The following is an 18571-nucleotide window of genomic DNA, read 5'->3' as shown; positions in this document are numbered from 1 at the left end:
CTCTGCCTTGTACAATACCTCGGTTCTTGTTTAATTAAGTCGTCTGCAAAGTATTTATCTTCGCAATGTTTCCAGTTTAATGTGGCCGCCGGAGAACGGAGTTCGTCTCTCCGACGCCGTACCACACGTCGTGACGCGACGTACGCCCGAGAGGACGGCCCATCGGCGTTCGTCTGGACGTTTGCGGGGAAAAGAATTGTTGCCTCTAGCACGGGTTCTGACTTAGAGACGTTTAGTCATAATCTCACGAATAGTAGCTTCACCCGTCTTTCGGTTGACGTCGCTATGCATAACGACTTCTACTTCCTGGTGTGCGACCCACATTGTCTGACGTAATGCGTACCATCACTTCCTGGTGTGTCTACTCCCAAGATGTCGCAATAGGTTGCTCGTCATCACACACTAGCACAATTTCCATTAGTGTTACGATGAATACTCCTGTTGCGTTTAAAACTAAGAACAAAGTATGACCTAATACGGCAGGCAAACACCACATGGGTTTACGCTTTGTCACTTCATGGTGTGTTTTGGCTACGCGTGCAGGGTCCTCTGTTAGGGCGATATATAGGGTTGTGAGAGAATAGCCCTTGAAGTCGGTGTTGCCGCATAGCCAAAAAATCGGCTAACTAAATATCGGATTTTGTGTCTTAGAGCGCTTTCACTAGACAAGATTGGTATGCACACCTTGCAATCCTATCTCAATTATCTTCAGTTACAACTAGAGTTTGCTGTTTGTAAACTCTGCACGTCTACAGCAATCCACGCGACAGCGGCAACGTTGCCGTCGACAGGGTTCCATCTCATGTAGTCACAATCGACGTTTATCATAGCGTTGTGTGCGCCATTATCAGGATGGCATCCGAAACATCTACCATGGTCTAAATGTAAGTTCTAGACCTCTAATAGCTTACAGGCGTCTGGCACCCTTCTTGCACCTCCTTGACTTCATTTCGTCATCGCCATATGCTATCTGCTCTACTCTGGGTCACGTGCACAAGAAAACAATCGAGAAGCGAACGCTTTGTTGTTCAACAGTAAGCTCATGGTAAATGGTAAATGTGCCTAAAACATACTCCCTTCCGCTTCATGGTGACCACAATTGCGCTAACACTTAGATAGTAGCTACATCTAGGCAAAGAAAACTTAAAAATTTACTTTCGTCAGTCATTCATTATTTGGCATGTAAAGTAGCCACCATCTCACAATCTCACTATGCTGGTTCACTAGAGACCAAGTCTACACACACGCACACAAGCGCACGCACACACGCGCGCACACACACACACACACACACACACACACACACACACACACACACATACACACACACGTACGCACGCAAGCACGCACGCACGCATGCGCGCGCATGCGCACACGTGACCACACACACACACACACACACACACACACACACACACACACACACACACACACACACACACACACATTTGGCACGTTTTCATCTACTCAGCTGCAGCGCGCGTTAGAACAATCAATACATGTGTCTATATATTTTAATGGCTTCTACTACGATGGAGCATACAATATTATTTAACGCATATCATAACATAAATTTATTGATAGTAATGTGTTATTGTAGGCGTGGTTATAGAAATATTATCTCTCGTTTTCTCCCGCATTTTCCCATGGAAGCTAGGTTAGCAGGTCTGACATTCACATGGACAGAGACAGCACTCCATTGAGCATAGTCGTACATGTTCAACTATACACGCAACTGTAAGCTCGCTGTGGAAGTGTCAGCAATCTCCCAAAGCGTAGTTGTCACCAGCTAATAATAGGTAATTAATTATATGGAACTATCATGTACACACGTGACCGGAACGACATTGCGTTGTGGTAGCAGCAGTTACGTATTTATTGGGTGGACTTTGCACAGTTCTAACTTTTGAGTCAGTGCAATTTCTCCGACAAGAGCAAATCGTTTGGTATGACTCTCGTCGTTGTAGTTGCTTCGAGTGTATAAATCGCGTTTTTTACTTGCCGATAATAAACGGCTTCTGAGAGGCCTAGTGTCAGCGTTAGTAGTCTGCAGGGCCGGATCCAGAGCGAGGGTTCAGGGGTTGCAACCTCCTCTTTTCCAATAGGTGTAATTTAATAATTCATATAATTTTATTAGAAAAGAGAAAGTTAGTAATGCTATAAATAACTGCTAACGGTGAACCCCCTCTTTCAAAAATTCCTGGATCCGGCGCTGCAGTCTGGCTACCATTCGGACCGTTTACAGTCGAGCGCTAGATGGCTCTGAGATTTTTTACTGAGTTATAAGAAATCTGGATAACACGTGTTTGGATATTGTTGTATGGGCGATCATTTTAGAATACTTGCATCCCTAGCTAGAGAGTACCTCACTCTCTGGTTATGGGCGGCCCGCGGATAATGAGATATCGTTTGTCCGAGATGTCAGCTTGTGTGGCTAAACTTAATTGTGTTTCTAGATGTTTGATTTTTTTGAAAAAGTGCAACTAAACAAAGTCAAATTACGAATGTGCACATGCGCGCACGCACACACAGACACAGACACAGACACAGACACAGACACACACACACACACACACACACACACACACACACACACACACACACACACACACACAAACACACACACACACACACACACACACACACACAGACACACACACAGACACACACACACAGACACACACACAGACACACACACACACACACACACACACACACACACACACACACACACACACACACACACACACACACACACACACACACACACACACACACATATATATATTATAGCGACAGAATTGGGAAGAAGCGTAACGAATGCATGGAAAGAATATGCATGTATACTATAGTGAAATTGATTTCCTGACGATGAAATTAAATCCGTGACGCTAGTAATCAACACCAAGTGGCAACTCCTCTCATTCCTGTTTACGCAAGCGCCGAATTGCAGCATTTTCGTCGAAGCGACCGACTCGCAAACGAGTATCGAGCTCCAACCGAGTACGAACGACGCACGTGCGTGTTCTAATAGGGAAAAGCATGAAGCTGCACGGAGAAGAATGTCATAGACGGAAATGTGTCCGCTCACTCGGTTTCATCCTGGCCATACTTCTGGTAAGATCGTCTGTCTGATGGTTAGTAAGCGTAAGCAGTGGGTAGAGAAACGCGAGTTGGCTAGTTGTGACCTTCTACCGAATCATAGAACGACCTTGCTGTGGCTTGGCTTCCTGATTAGCCGGAAGATTTTGTCTAGAAGTGTCAGCTAGTAGGCCTGACGAGTAAGCTACTAGTAGTCTAGACTATATATAGTATTATACAATGCAACTCTGGTGTCTCTGGTAAATGACCGTTGTATGCATCGAGTAGTCTATCTATATAAGTCTAGTGAAAGTGAACTGCTGAATTTAGGTTTTGATATTCCGTCATAGTCACATGTAGAAAGATGAGACGACGCCAACGCAATTGTTAGAAGGAAGAGCCAGGCGGTCGACGTATGTGGCACGTGTCCGCGTGACTACTTCCGTCTCGGTCACATGCTATCGCGTTTTTTGACGTTTCCGATGTCGTAATGTCTAGAGTACAGTAGACGATGTATGCACATTCTGTTTCTATCTTTCTCTTACTTATAGCTTTAATTTTAAGTTTTTAAGATGTTAATTAAGTTTTCTTAGTTAACTAGCTAAAACCACGTGGAGTTGCGGAGATTTTATTGCCAAAAGTGTACATTTGTTGTCTGTTGTTTGTCGTCTGTTGTCTGTTGTCTGTTGTCTAGTGTGTTTGTCCAAGATGTCAGCTTGTTTGGCTAAAATTAGATTCAAAGTGTAATACGAGAATCGGACACTGCCAAGCTCACGTGAGTGTAGTCTTGGGAAGCGGCTAGCTGAAATAGTGTTTCTGGATGTCTGTATGCCTCACAGCAGCCAGGAATACATTATTAGAAGAGGTGCAACTAAACAAAGTCAAATTCTAAATGTGGACAATAATAATTATTAATTTACTAAATACTTGACTATTTTCTACAAGTATATATACTTTGTTCGTTACAAAATTAATTTTTAATCAAGGAAAACGTAGCCAGCGTCGTGTACTAACTGTCTAGAATTATTTATGTACAATAGAAAATTACAAGCCAATGGATCACATCTAATAGGTCTGGTTTGTGATGTGGTGTGTTATACCGGTAACAGGACTCTGCATGTTCCCATGAAATTGAAATGTATTGGAAACGATTACTGACAATTGTGCAATCCGTGAATAAAATTAAAACTTATTTTGGTCACTTGCATCCTAGTCCGGAGGTTTCCAAGAAAAGTTGTAAGATGAACCGGATGTGCAGGAACTATTGAAACAGGTGTGACCGTGCATGCAATGATGCATGTGAAATGGTGCATGGATACGTTGCCACACATCACTCAGAATCATTGCCAGCATCAGACTGTAATGCGGGGATGATTGTAATCTAGCGGATCATATGCAATGATGAATTTGTAACTTCCTTGCCAAAACGCATTCCAAATTGTTTTCTAACTGTTCAGGACCCCTGGAGCGATCACAGCCAAACGCATCTGCTGTTAGCTAAGAAAACCTGCTCCAACGCTGTTACATGCAATTGTTCTCATTGTTATTATTTGTATTCGTTTCTCCTAACGTATCCTATAGCAACTACTTATTGTCTTCAGTTGGCAAATCAGGTATGCAAGTGTACTGTACTGCTTGATGATATACAGATAATTAATTGAAAGGCTACAAATCTATACAAAATTCGGTTTACTGTAGAGTAACTAATCTAAACAAAATAATAAGATAAATTGAAATTTGAAATTCTGGAATAACATTTTGGCACTGTACTTAGTCGTTTGTTGATGAGAAAAAATGTATAATTTTGTAACATTGTAAATGAACGCCATTATTAATAATTCGAAAGGTTTTAATAAAAAATTAAAAAAATTCAAAATTGAACGTCATAATAATGATATCCAAATCACTCCATAGTTTGGGGGTTCAAACCCCAGTGACGACAGTAAATTATGAAGCTTGTCTGTCTTTCTCTCTCATGTTTCTCGAGCGTTATCCATGAGACTATGACTCGTTCCAGTCGTTGGAGAGTGTCCGTGGTCTGGCGAACGGTCAGTTGACGATGACGTTCAGTGCTTTCTTGGTGGTCATTTATATCTACTAAGCGTGCTGTCTCGATGTTCGTGGTCACCGTAATGCCTGTAATCTATATCGAATTGGCTAGCCATTGGTCGCCGTGTGGTCTACACAGAAACATGTACCCCGCTGGGCTCGCCTGCCGGGTTGGTGGGCGCCCAGATGGGGGTAAAGACCCGACTTGCCCATTATAGAGGGGCATAGCGACACACATATCTAAGGAAGGCGTTTGATCATAATTGAAGTTGAATATTCGATTATTCCGTAATGTGTTCGTTTGTCTAGAGTGTTACTGTATTTCCGCGAATAGTGACGCATGCTCAAATAATGCCCCATGCATGGTGACTTTATAAATAATGAAATAATAATGCCTCATGCTCGATTAATAATGCTCTACTATTATTCAAACCTAGTTATAAGCATGCGCATTTACCAATGTTTACGTTTGAGTTGTGGTCTATTGCTGCGCATGCGCTGATATTTGCAAATGTTACCGTAGAGGGCGGTGCTCTCTCTGCCAGATACTTATAAGACTGTAAGATTAGGTTACGGTAGTTTGTTCGTGTTGTTCGTGTAACATGTGGATGCTACGCAAACAAGCAATGCAACAGTCTCTGTGATCACGAAATAATAAATGCCCCATGCTCGAATTGCGGTCCATGCTCAAATAACGCCCCATGTTTCAGAACTATGAATACGGTAAATACGTTTATTCTTTTGCAATTTTTACGTCTGCCTTTGTGTATATGTACAACTCATTTGTCTAATTTCTTGTCTCTAGAGATGGCCAACATCTACCGACACTACCAATCCCTGTCACGGCTTGTCTCCCGGCTTGATACCTCACCCGTGCCACGCATCGGCCTGTCTTCCGTGTGAGCCCGGATTTGGGGTCGAGCAATACTGCAACGGGTTGCGTCCAACCGTCTGCAAGCCGTGCATGGCTGGAGTCAACTATTCCAGCAGTTCGGACGTGTACAATGAATGTGAGAGTGTAACTCGATGTATGTTCAATGAAATTGTCGACAGCCCAGCAACGACTACTACTGACGTTGTCTGCAAATGTAAACCCGGATATCAAAAGATAATTATCAGCGGAGGTATTCGATTTTGCGAGCCCGTGGTTGTTTCTATTGTTACTCCGACGGGGAGATCGGCCCGCACACCAATTACTGTCACATCTTTGTCTCCTCGAGTCTTTTCTCGTTCAACGTTGCGTCCTAAGAAGACTCACACTACTTTTTCTCGGCGGACTTCTTCTTTACAACACACCAGTACTTCGTCTGGAAGGCTGACTTCTGCTTCTGCAACGAGTGACTTGCTTGAAAAGATGTCGTCGAGGCCAACTAGTAGAGTGGTCACCCTACCGAGCAACAGGAGTACTGCAGATGTGTCTGGACAGAATGCTGGTGCATCGAGTGCCGTGATTGCTGCTGGTGTTGGCGTCGGTGTTGTGGTGCTTGTCACTGGGTTGGTTGTGGCTGTGGCTTGGCGCTACTGTCGACAACCTTTTACTACAGATGAAAGTGGGCAGCGTCTTGGCGGAGAGTCCGATGGGATAAGTGACAAAAGTACGTCAATGCTTGTGTGTGTGTGTGTGTGTGTGTGTGTGTGTGTGTGTGTGTGTGTGTGTGTGTGTGTGTGTGTGTGTGTGTCTGTGTGTGTGTGTGTGTGTGTCTGTGTGTGTGTGTGTGTGTGTGTGTCTCTGTGTGTGTGTGTGTGTGTGTGTGTGTGTGTGTGTCTGTGTGTGTGTGTGTGTGTGTGTGTGTTTGTGTGTGTGTGTGTGTGTGTGTGTGTGTGTGTGTGTGTGTGTGTGTGTGTGTGTGTGTGTGTGTGTGTGTGTGTGTGTGTGTGTGTGTGTGTGTGTGTGTGTGTGTGTGTGTGTGTGACTTTACTGCAATAGACTTATACAGCATTGATACCTGTCTATATAGATGAGGTACATTATTGTTCTGTTGGCTCTTCGTACGCCCTAACAGCAGACGTAGATACTTCATGTTGGCGTTTGCCGTGGAGAACAAGCGGTTTCTTTTGGCTTAAAGACGGTGCTTCACTGCAGTCGTCCTATCGAATGGTTGTTCAAAATAATTCAGTTACGTTTGCCACAGTAGAGGTTGCTGATGCTGGTAAATACAGCTTTATCAACAATAGCAACACAATCCAGCAAGAGATTGAATTTCTAGTTAAAGGTAAGGATAATATGTAGATTGATACTTCTGTGTTATAAACTTGCATGAGAGAGCTTAGGAAAGGAGATCTATTAGCATAGGACAAGACAGTGGTGGATCCAGAGTTTCTCGACGAGTTGCGTGCGTGCGTGCGTGCGCGCGCGCGCGCGCGCGTGTGTGTGTGTGTGTGTGTGTGTGTGTGTGTGTGTGTGTGTGTGTGTGTGTCCGTGTGTCTGTGTCGTTTGCCTATTTTACAAATATCAAACTCTATGCACAGTCCGCGCATGCTTACATACCTTGCAAGCCTTTTCTTTGTCATTGCCTAGTTTTGGCCCAAAAACCAGAATCAAGCGCCTGCATGTTGCACCAGCGGCACCGTCTAGGTCAGCCACTGCAAGAGACAGCATCCACCCGATACAACATCGCTTTGAGTAATAACTTTAATTAATATTATGTTCTTATTTTAAAAAATTAAATCTATTTTGTTTATTTTTTGCCAATGTTTCAAAAAATTTGATTTTTTCAAAACGTTTTTTATTCATAACTAGTATACATGGCCCGTCCTTCGTACGGGCAAGATACTGTAAAGGTAGGTCTGTGGACACGTCACGTGCAATCTTTGTTGCGAGGTCCCGGATGTGCTGAATAAATTCGAATCTTGCTCTTCGCGTTTCTTTCGATAGAAATCGACACATTCCCCGTGTAGCGCTCGCTGCTGAAAACGTGTAGGTTGGATTTGGTGCAAATGCAATCAGAATTTGGAGAGAAACGAAAGCGCTAGAAGAGTAAGTTTCGTCGGCAAGAGATATTCAATTGCTTGAAGCTTTGCGAAGGACGACGATGCATACAGTCTACACAGGACTGAAGTGGGCGTGTGTTCGAATGAACTGGAATGTGTAGCGTTTGCGTCATCGAGAAATTTTACGCGGGGGTCGACCCCTCGAGAGGGGACCTGGTACATAAATTTTAAATATTTTACGCAAACCTTCTCGTGTGCGTGCCGAGTGTGCGTGTCGATTTCGGTTGCGAACGGACGAAAGACGTGGCCACCAAACGCGAACACACACACACACACACACACACACACACACACACACACACACACACACACACACACACACACACAATTTGAGCTTTATGTATTAGATTTAATGAACGAAGAAGCACTGCAGTATTAATTATCTGTGCGTTATTGCAACACTTAGACAGCTAGCGGCATCCGCTTTTGTGACAATGAGCGCATGCGCGAAGGGGTGGCAATTTGTTGAGTCGGCCGTCTCAAAAGCTGGGTCACAATATTGACGCTGAGGTTCAGCTTAGCGTCAACATCAAAGACACCGCCCTGACAGCCTTTGATGTTGACGCTGACGCTGTTATAGGGTTCGTTTCTATTCCAGCGTCAGCGTCAACGTCGGCGTCAGCGAACTAGGCTTTGTACCCAGCGCTTCCGCGCCTCTGGTAATGACTAGTATTAGTGCATGTGCACGTGCGTGCGTGCCAGTGTGCGTATTCATGTGACACCGTTTGCAATCGTAAAACGCGTATACTCTTTGCTAGAGGATCTAGAGCCGTATTACTACCGAGATGCGGGCTCAGCAATCACACTGAGCTTCGTCGTCCACGGCAGCAACAGCACGACATGGAGATATCAATGGCACCGTGAAAGCGGCGTCTTTGACTCTAGCAGCGTCGTCCACTCGGGAGAAACGACACCGACACTGACAATCTCCAGAGTGTCCGGCCAAGAGACATACTGGTGCGTCGCTAGCAATCCAGACAAAGGTCTGACGCTGGAGTCGTCGAGAGCGTCGGTCATTGCTGGTAAGATTTGTAAATACAGTGGCGGAAACTGGGGCGCGCGTTAGGCTTCTGATAATTTGACGTCCCACAACGCAAATTTGAAAACCAGAGTCACAGACAGTGTGCGCATGCTTGCATACTTTCAGCCGGCGTGCGCCACTCTCCAGATCCGTCACTGCAATGGGAAACGACAGTTCGGTTTCATTTTGTGAATGCAATACTTTCAGATGGCTCGGATGAGACTCCCAGTCCGCGTGAGCTGGGTCGTGAAATTGCACAAAGTTGGTCCTCACGTTTTCTGCTGCTAGTTTGTGTTGTGTCTAGCGCTTTTTTTCTTTTGTCAAGGATTGAAACACGCCAACGAAGAGCGACAACAAAGTAAATGCAGCGTCTAACTAGTTTGATCTAATAAGTTTAGATCATATATCTAGAATAAACGTTAGCAATTATTTTGTCAGCAATTAATTTAGAAAGCGGAAAATATTTATCCATAAAATGTGTATCAATTTTAATTTGGTTGCGTTTATATACTTTTGTCTAGGTTTATAGTTACAACTAGCATAATGTAATTTATTTAGTTTAATTATTTTAATTTGCAAGTCTCTGCTTATCTAGGAGTTTCAGAATTTAGGCAAAAATCTAAATGTACGTTAGGCCACAAGCGCGCGCGCGCCAATTTTAGCCGCACACCAATTTGGTTTTTATTCTGACTGCGCACACGGTTGTAGTAACTATGGTAGTGAAAGCACGTATTATTTCTGCCAAATCTGCGTATGTAAAGCAGGGAGAGAGATTAGCAAATCACGAGTGTTCTACTTTAATGAAGAGGTCCCGAAGAACTAGAAAATCTCTCGTATACACGTGTACGCGTCTATGCGTCAATTTTCTGGACTGCATCCGGGTACTAGCAGGCCAACGACGTGTTACTGCGGAGGCACACACTGCTCAGTTTTTCTGTCGGTTAGTGAAGTGTGCAGGTTGTCTTCTGACCGTTGTGTTCTGTAATAGCTACTAAAACTGACTCTTTGTCTACTGGTAGCCCATAGGTTACTTAATATTTATATTAATATTAATAATTGTAAAAATGAAAAATAAAAAAATGCACGCACGGATTTCTGAACGAAATTTCCTGTCAAACAAATAATTCTTGTAGCTTTAAAGTTATTGACCTGGTGGACTAAATTTTTAGCATTTCCAATGCAGTTTTGCCTACTAATTTGGATTGTGTACTGAATTTATGTCTGAAGTTTGCTGTGTTGTTATATTTCTAAAACTTCATACCGCCTATGTTTTCGTTGTCTGACAAAGTTGTTCTAGTTGTGTGTATGGAAAATCTTACGCCGCAAATAATGGAAGGTCTGGCAATAAAGATGCAGGCGAGAGACTATCCCATGAGTTTGAGGTTGATCGCAGAACAAGTCGGCGTAGATGATGAGAAACTGGAGAGTTGCATCAGCACGAACAACGAGCCGGCTCGCTTCATCTTGCAAGAACTACGTAGCCATCATCCTAGATACTCTCTAGCAAATCTGTGCTTTGCATTCTTGGCGAGCCGTCGTCCCGAATGTGCACGCAAACTCTATACGCTCGTGATACAAGATGGACGAAGTTTTTCTCTCCCCGACTGGATTACTGACGACGCCTATCCAGATATCAGAGATGTCGGCCAGACATTTTCAGAGACAACATTGACTTCTGATCGTGTTACATTGATTTCTGATTGTGTTGGCAATCGCTGCAATCATACTCAATCGTGTGTTCGCGAGTCCGGACAATCTGAGGGGATCAACTCAAAAACGACGCGTTGCGATGCTCGTGAGCGTTGTGAAAGTTTACGCCCGTCGACTCCACCCCGGTGCAGTTTGGCAGACGAAGGTAATACGGATTGATGGATTTTGACGAGATGTTTATACCCGGATGTGCTTGATCTGATCACTTGCTAGAATTTTGGGACTGCAATATGCTCCTACATGTTTCGACTGCATTAGATTAGCAGACTGCAATTAGTCATATGGTTTGGTTGATGTTACGTATGTTTGTTCGTAATTGTTTGTGCGGGAACTGCAATACTTGTTGATATAAAAAGACACTAGAGTGCTAGCAAGTCTAAACTGAGAACCAACAGAGAGTAAACTGACAGGTGCAGTTGTACATTATAGCGCTCCGCTCACATTCACGTGCAAGATGTTATATAATTCGTAGAGTTTAGGCTATTATATCTGCAACAGAATGCGAATATTTGGAAACTCTAGTTACTAATTAGCTTAATAGAGTTGAATCGCAGTTGCTGGTAAATTTGGCTTTACATCCTACGCGTTTTCTCATACTTTAGTTTTCAGCAAAATTAATGATTTGTTTTTTGATCAATTTTGGTGGCCACTACACATTTCAATTGCGTCGCTAGCGTTGACTGCATCATTGTCCACTGTGCATATCAGAAGGCACAAGTAGGCAATTGCAAATACAGAAAAACAATAATCAAAGCTCGAAATCATGTGGTCAAACATAAATCGACTACACTGTTTTTGAAGTATATAGAAGTTTAAACAGAGAAATATTTATTTTATATTTTTATTTATAACTTTATTTTCTAATATATTGTATAAATTTAGAGTCAAAAACTGACTAGATTTATACTGACTCTGCAGCGGAGTTGCTGCAGTGTTTCTGTCTTTCTACTATTCTTGGCCTATACTTGGACTTTCGTACGTATCATACTTCCCATAGATCATCAGTAAGTGTCATCTCCATTTCACAATCAACTGTATGTCCATGAGATGATCCTTGGTAACAGTTTCTAAACATGTAAGTATCGAGTTTAGGTTACAAATAGACTGCGGGACTGATTGCCGTAAGTGTGCGTAATTAATGAAGTGGAAACAGTCCGTGCCATGAGGATTTTCAAAGCTCGCTGCGCTCGTCAAAATGACGATGACAATAGAATATATATAATATATACTACTTCAGTGCAAACCGGTGTTGACCAATTATAGCATTTTGGAATGATAATCTAGCCAGCAATAGGTAATTAGGGCTAGTTGGCTAGAATAACCCGACTCAGTCCCGAGCACAGAGCGGAGAGAGAACGGAGTCGATCCATGCATGCAATGGCAAATCGCTAGACAATGCATTCTCCGGTCAATCGGTTTGTCGAACTTAGACTTACTTGAAAAATTGATGGATAGCTTTCTGCTTTTTTGATGCAATCTTCTTTGCGTTTGACTCTGCCATTTCCGGACGCGCAAAGCGTGTCAAACGTTATACACGTGATGGGCATGCGCACTCCACGTGTCCACTGACTTCTCCCACACACCGAAATAATGATGTGTATATATGCAGTGGCGTAACTAGGCATGAGACAGCCGAGGCAGTTGCCTCGGTAAATAAAATGGGTGTGGCGTTGTAAAAATTTTGCTAGATGTGTCAGTTAGTAGATAACAAAAAGATCGGGCATTCTGCACGCGGTTACCGAACAGGAGAAGTCCTCTTTCACCACTGTTCTCGCACTTAGATAGCGCACGTTCACGGCATGCGAAGCACTTGCTACACACGTGACTGAGAAACCTAGAGGTTAATTAATTAATTTATATAAACTTGCTTCGGTAAAATTTTAATGCTAGTTACGCCCTTGATATGTATTATCAAAGTGACAATGTCGTCTTTCACAGGCTACCCTAAGATTATGCGGACTATTTGGTAACATAATTAATCAAAATTCCGCATGAGCGGAGTGACACTCCCAAAATGCTTGGGGGGATATAGCCTCCCCCAGTTCCCCCCGACGCTACGCCGGTGCACAGAACCGTACAACATTACGTCAACTAGGCAGAACAAATAGCTCATTGCTATCTTTAGAGTATCATGATAGCAAACCATCTAGCCACAAAGTAGTAGTAGTAGTAGTAGTAGCAGCAGCAGCCTCATCATCATCATCATCATCATCATCAGCAGCAGCAGCAGCAGCAGCAGCAGGGTCAGTGGGTCTTTCGGCTATTTCAAAAATTTCAAATTTTCAAATTTTAATTTTTTAATTTTTAAATTTCTAATTTCTAATTTTTTACATAACGTTTTTATTTTTTTAAATTTGCATTACTTTTTTAAATTTTAATTTAAAAAAAATCAAAATTTCAAATTTATTATTTCAAATTTGTAAATTTTTAGGTTCAGTATATTAGAAATTGCTTTGCCTACGAGAAAGCGGACGTAGTTGTCTAGATGAACTGATGGCCGGATTTGAACTAACAGAAATTGAACGCTCATCCGTTCTTTCAAATAATTTAAGTACATCAGAAAAAGAAAATTGAAAGAGCGAGTAGCAGTGTACGCGGTAGGGAGTCCATTGGACGGCGTAGGGGTGCTTTCCAACGCGTGCTGATACATTGATTCAATTAAACTAGGCGCGGTTTCTGCTAATCACATCAGCACGTTTCCTGTACCGTGTTTCTGCACCTGTACGTACGGCGCTTCAGACAGTTACTAATTTTTAGTAACTCGAAGTGCATGGTCGCGTCATTACTGTAGATGTAGGAGTACGATTGGCCCAACTGCAAGTTGCACTTCATGTCTAGATTTTGTACATCACATAGAACACTACCCCATAGCGCAGATAGAACGTCTACAACCTCATGCTGTGTCTCTCCTGTGCCGTGAGAACAGAACCCACACTGACTACAAGTGAGAATTACGAGACCAAATAATAAAGGTGGACACGCAAGCAGTGCTCATGGCAGGAGGGCATAGGGAACGTACGTGTACACTCCTGCTGACACGCCCCTCCCCTCGACGGTACCGCGTCCGACTACTACATTTACGTATGTCGTACTGTACCGGCAGAGTAACCGCCAATTCAATACCAACTAACTTTACACAAGCAACGTACTGCATGATCGCGTGAATTACGTTTGTACTGTATCGTAACCTTTCTACAGAGTCTCTAATTAGCTAAGAATGCAACAACACGCAGCTAGAGATCCTCTAGTATCGGTATCAACATCTGTTAGGGGTTTCGTTGAAGGACGCCCCCACACTACACATAGAACGCACGCACACACAATAAACAACGGATCCGAATCAAAGACATCGTTTAGCACTCGGTAGGGGTTGATCGGTAGAGCGTGCGTTGAAAGAATGCTGTCACATGTTCGGCAAGATCGCTAGCGTTACGAGGTCGTGGAGGGCACAATCACGTTGGTGGTCGATGGTGCTTTGGAAATACTCCTGGATCATGAGAGCTGGCAGCGCCGACTAACTAAATTTCCGAACAGCGAACAACTTGGGGATTCCCCAACTAATTAACTGTAACCTATACCGCCGTGCAGCACATCGTATCAAATTGAGTCACGGGCTAAATTATGGTATTACATCATATTGGCGTATTGTATATGATATTGTAGATGCTATTAGAATGTAGTTGTAAGGTGATAATAGTAGCGCCAAGAGTCATGTAGTTGCTGCCAACGGCCGTTGACTGTTTCTGAGTAAATGTTATCAAAACTAAATCTCAACGTAAAGGCTTGTAATCTCGCTTGGCGAACATGGTCGCATCTGATGCGGTCCGTACCGAATTCAGAAAGTCTATTTAGAACTCCTCCCTCTCCTTCAAATGATCGAACAGCATCATCTACAGTTGGGATGTCTTGTGCTTGAAGTCTGACAGCCATGGACATCTGAATTCTGTCTCTGGGAATACCCTTTCCTAAAGTTAATGTATACCACACCAATTAGTACGATTTCAAACGAGCTCAGTGTATACGCAACATTCTAAATCTCATACTTGGAATGAAATGATTATTCCAGGCAAGAACGCAACGTTCAATTCCGACTTGACACACTCTCATTGTTATCCAGGACAAACAAAATCTAAGAATAGGGTCATTCATGTTCAGCTGGTCCACCTCTACTAGAGCATTGAGAGCTTGTTTTATCGGGTAATTCACTCTTTGATTGACTTCTTCCCAAATTCTTTCAGCAGGATGATTCTGTTTCAGAAAGCAAAAGAGCTATATCATTACAGACTGTAAGAACTAGAATAACATGCATGAGTGTACAATACATAGGTACCTCTCTTGACATAGACTGCACATGAGGTGCTCTCATTTGATTTCGTCTTAGATAACTTAGGTGTTCCTGCACATACAGAAGAAGATAGAACTCTCTCCCATGGTCAACGCGAATCTGGTCCCATAACCCAAACTGCTAAAGTATAGGTATGAAAAAGTTGATTATAAATTATGAGGTTGTTCTTGACTGGCATAGTAATTGGACCAAGAATAAAACCACTGTAACCGTCTATGGCAAGAACGTGTGTTGTTCCATACATAACAAGTTTCTCATTTTGATCTATATGCATTTTGTGTCCAGGATATTGAGCGTAGTAAGGCACAGGATTTATTTGCCGATGAGCTAGTTGCTGCCTCCTTCCATGATATCCACGAGCAACATGTCTTAGAATGCGTCCAATGCGTTTGTCACCAACTCTAAGTCCTCCTGCTTGAAGATACCCTTTCATCATCTTTCTTCCGTACGCTGGACCAACCTATGTAGATACGTGTAATAACGGCAAAAGTCTCCATCTGTTTATACGGGTTTATTAAAAAGAGAACATATTACTTCTCTAACAGCTGCCTGGGCTACCATCCTCATGTCAAAGTCAGATAATGCAGAACGATAATGAATGTTTTGCTCATGACGAAATCGTCTAACGGATCGTTCAGAAAAACCTTTGACTCCAGGATGTCTTCTTCGAAGTATATAACTTATGGTTGAGTGCGATAGACCAGCCTTCACCATTTTCTGAATTTCTCTCTCGTCCATCCGTGACTCAATTTAATACGATGTGCCTATACTGTACGTGCTGCACGGCGGTATAGGTTACAGTTAATTAGTTGGGGAATCCTCAAGTTGTTCGCAGTCCGGAAATTTAGTTAGTCGGCGCTGCCAGCTCTCATGATCCAGGAGTATTTCCAAAGCACCATCGACCACCAACGTGATTGTGCCCTCCACGACCTCGTAACGCTAGCGATCTTGCCGAACATGTGACAGCATTCTTTCAACGCACGCTCTACCGATCAACCCCTACCGAGTGCTAAACGATGTCTTTGATTCGGATCCGTTGTTTATTGTGTGTGCGTGCGTTCTATGTGTAGTGTGGGGGCGTCCTTCAACGAAACCCCTAACAGATGTTGATACCGATACTAGAGGATCTCTAGCTGCGTGTTGTTGCATTCTTAGCTAATTAGAGACTCTGTAGAAAGGTTACGATACAGTACAAACGTAATTCACGCGATCATACAGTACGTTGCTTGTGTAAAGTTAGTTGGTATTGAATTGGCGGTTATTCTGCCGGTACAGTACGACATACGTAAATGTAGTAGTCGGACGCGGTACCGTCGAGGGGAGGGGCGTGTCAGCAGGAGTGTACACGTACGTTCCCTATGCCCTCCTGCCATGAGCACTGCTTGCGTGTCCACCTTTATTATTTGGTCTCGTAATTCTCACTTGTAGTCAGTGTGGGTTCTGTTCTCACGGCACAGGAGAGACACAGCATGATGTTGTAGACGTTCTATCTGCGCTATGGGGTAGTGTTCTATGTGATGATGGATCCTCACTTGTGTTTAAAACTAACTACGACAAAAGTATGACCTAATAATACAGGCAAACACGACATGAGAATACGCTTTATCACTCCTAGTGTGTCGCGGCTACATGTACGGGCTATATAGGGTCGGCTTGCCGCATTGCCAATCGGCTAACTACATACAGGATTTGGTGTCTTAGACCGCTTCACTAGACCACATTGATATGCAACCGTGCAATCCTATCTCAATTATCTTCAACTACAACTAGAGTTTGCTGTTTGTGAAATCTGCAAGTCTACAGCAATCCACGCGACGCGGGAACGTTGCCGTCGACAGGGTTCCATCTCATGCAGTCATAATCGACGTTTATCATAGCGTTGTGTGTTCCATTATTACAATGGCATCCAAAACACCTACCATGTCTAGATATAAGTTCTAGACCTCTAGTAGCTTACAGACGTCTGACACCTTTCTTGCAGCTCCTAGGCTTCTTTTCACGCTGCGTGCCATCGCCACATGCTGTCTGTTTCACCCATTTTCGGGTCACGTGCACAAGAAAAACAATCGAGAAACAAACGTTGTCGTTCAACAGCAAGCTCATGGTAAATCGTAAATGTGCCTACACCATACTTGTCCTGTCAGCTTATTCATAAGGTGGAGACTACCTTAAAATATATAGACGTGTGTATTGTACGTTCTAACGCGCGCTGCAGCTAAGTAGATTGAAAACTTGCCAAATAAGTGTGTGTGCGTGCGTACGTGCGTGCGTGCGTGTGTCTGTGTGTCTGTGTGTCTGTGTGTGTGTGTCTGTGTGTGTGTGTGTGTGTGTGTGTGTGTGTGTGTGTGTGTGTGTGTGTGTGTGTGTGTGTGTCTGTGTGTGTGTGTGTGTGTGTGTGTGTGTGCGTGTGTGTGTGTGTGTGTGTGTGTGTGTGTGTAGATTTTGTCTCTAGGGTAAAACGTGGATCCGTACAGTGAGATTGTGAGATGGTGGCTACTCTACGTGCCAAGTAATGGACAACCGGCGAAAGAAAATTAAGTTTTCTTTGCCTAGAGGTAGCTACTAGCTAGGTGTTAGCACAATTCTAACCGTGTTCCGGGTGAGTTATCCCATGAATATTAATAGGGTGGTTACCATAAAGCTGACGGGACAAATATGTTATAGACACATTTACCATTTACCATGAGATTGCTGTTGAACGACAAAGCTTTTGTTTCTCGATGGTTTTTCTTGTGCGCGTGACCCGAGTGAAGCAAAGAGCACATGGCGATGGCACGCAGCGCGAAAAGAAGCCAAGGAGGTGCAAGAAGGTTGCCAGATGCCTGTAAGCTACTAGAGGTCTAGAACTTATATCTAGAACATGGTAGATGTTTCGAATGCCATCGTGATAATGGTGCACACAAGACTATGATAAACGTCGATCATGACTGCATGAGATGAAACTCTGTCGACGGCAACGTTCCCGCTGTCGCGTGGATTGCTGTAGACGTGCAGAGTTCACAAACAGCAAACTCTAGTTGTAGTTGAAGATAATTGAGATAGGATTGCACGGTGTGAATACCAATCTGGTCTAGTGAAGCCTTCTAAGACACAAAATCCGATATTTAGTTAGCTGATTTTTTGGCTATGCGCAACACCGACTTCAAGGGCTCTAGCCGCCGACCCTACACGGCAGCCACGACACACCAGGAAGTGATAAAGAGTAAATCCATGTAGTGTTTGCCTGCAGTATTAGTTTATGCATTCTTTGTTGTTAGTTTAAAACACAAGAGAGTATTTGTCGTAACGCTGATAAAAATTGTTCTAGTGATGTGATGATAAGCAACCTATTGCGACATCTAATTTTACGGTGTAGCCACACCAGGAAGTGATAA

At 43.3% G+C, this 18571-nt stretch overlaps 2 protein-coding genes across 2 annotated transcripts in view; one reads left to right on the top strand and one right to left on the bottom strand.

The window, feature by feature from the left end:
* Positions 1 to 2994: 2994 nt before the first annotated feature.
* LOC134189814 (uncharacterized) lies at positions 2995 to 11262 on the top strand. The gene is made up of 7 exons (XM_062658201.1): positions 2995 to 3117; positions 5936 to 6725; positions 7089 to 7343; positions 8880 to 9143; positions 9350 to 9403; positions 9468 to 9500; positions 10440 to 11262. Exons 1-7 carry the CDS (start codon positions 3043 to 3045, stop codon positions 11009 to 11011), a joined length of 2043 nt encoding a protein of 680 aa, XP_062514185.1. The 5' UTR covers positions 2995 to 3042; the 3' UTR covers positions 11012 to 11262.
* Positions 11263 to 14521: 3259 nt separating this feature from the next.
* LOC134190302 (uncharacterized) overlaps positions 14522 to 18571 on the bottom strand; it is a 9015-nt gene continuing 4965 nt past the window's right edge. Inside the window, exons 11-15 of the mRNA XM_062658754.1 lie at positions 15732 to 15861; positions 15370 to 15657; positions 15183 to 15317; positions 14896 to 15121; positions 14522 to 14817 (exon numbers count right to left, since the gene is read on the bottom strand). Coding sequence (XP_062514738.1) covers positions 14522 to 14817; positions 14896 to 15121; positions 15183 to 15317; positions 15370 to 15657; positions 15732 to 15861 — 1075 coding nt within the window. The remainder of the gene's footprint in view (positions 14818 to 14895; positions 15122 to 15182; positions 15318 to 15369; positions 15658 to 15731; positions 15862 to 18571) is intronic.

The sequence above is a fragment of the Corticium candelabrum genome, chromosome 14, assembly GCF_963422355.1.
Source record: "Corticium candelabrum chromosome 14, ooCorCand1.1, whole genome shotgun sequence".
Taxonomy (NCBI): domain Eukaryota; kingdom Metazoa; phylum Porifera; class Homoscleromorpha; order Homosclerophorida; family Plakinidae; genus Corticium; species Corticium candelabrum.
The sequence above is the reverse complement of the archived record's forward strand: the minus strand, read 5'-3'. Positions and strand labels throughout refer to the sequence as shown.

Bases quoted from the DNA above. Each gene is read 5' to 3' on its own strand.
- LOC134189814 (XM_062658201.1), top strand. From the start codon at position 3,043: ATGAAGCTGCACGGAGAAGAATGTCATAGACGGAAATGTGTCCGCTCA. The intron at 7,344-8,879 runs GTAAGGATAATA...ACTCTTTGCTAG, and splicing joins GATTGAATTTCTAGTTAAAG to AGGATCTAGAGCCGTATTAC. The intron at 9,501-10,439 runs GTAAATGCAGCG...AAGTTGTTCTAG, and splicing joins CAACGAAGAGCGACAACAAA to TTGTGTGTATGGAAAATCTT.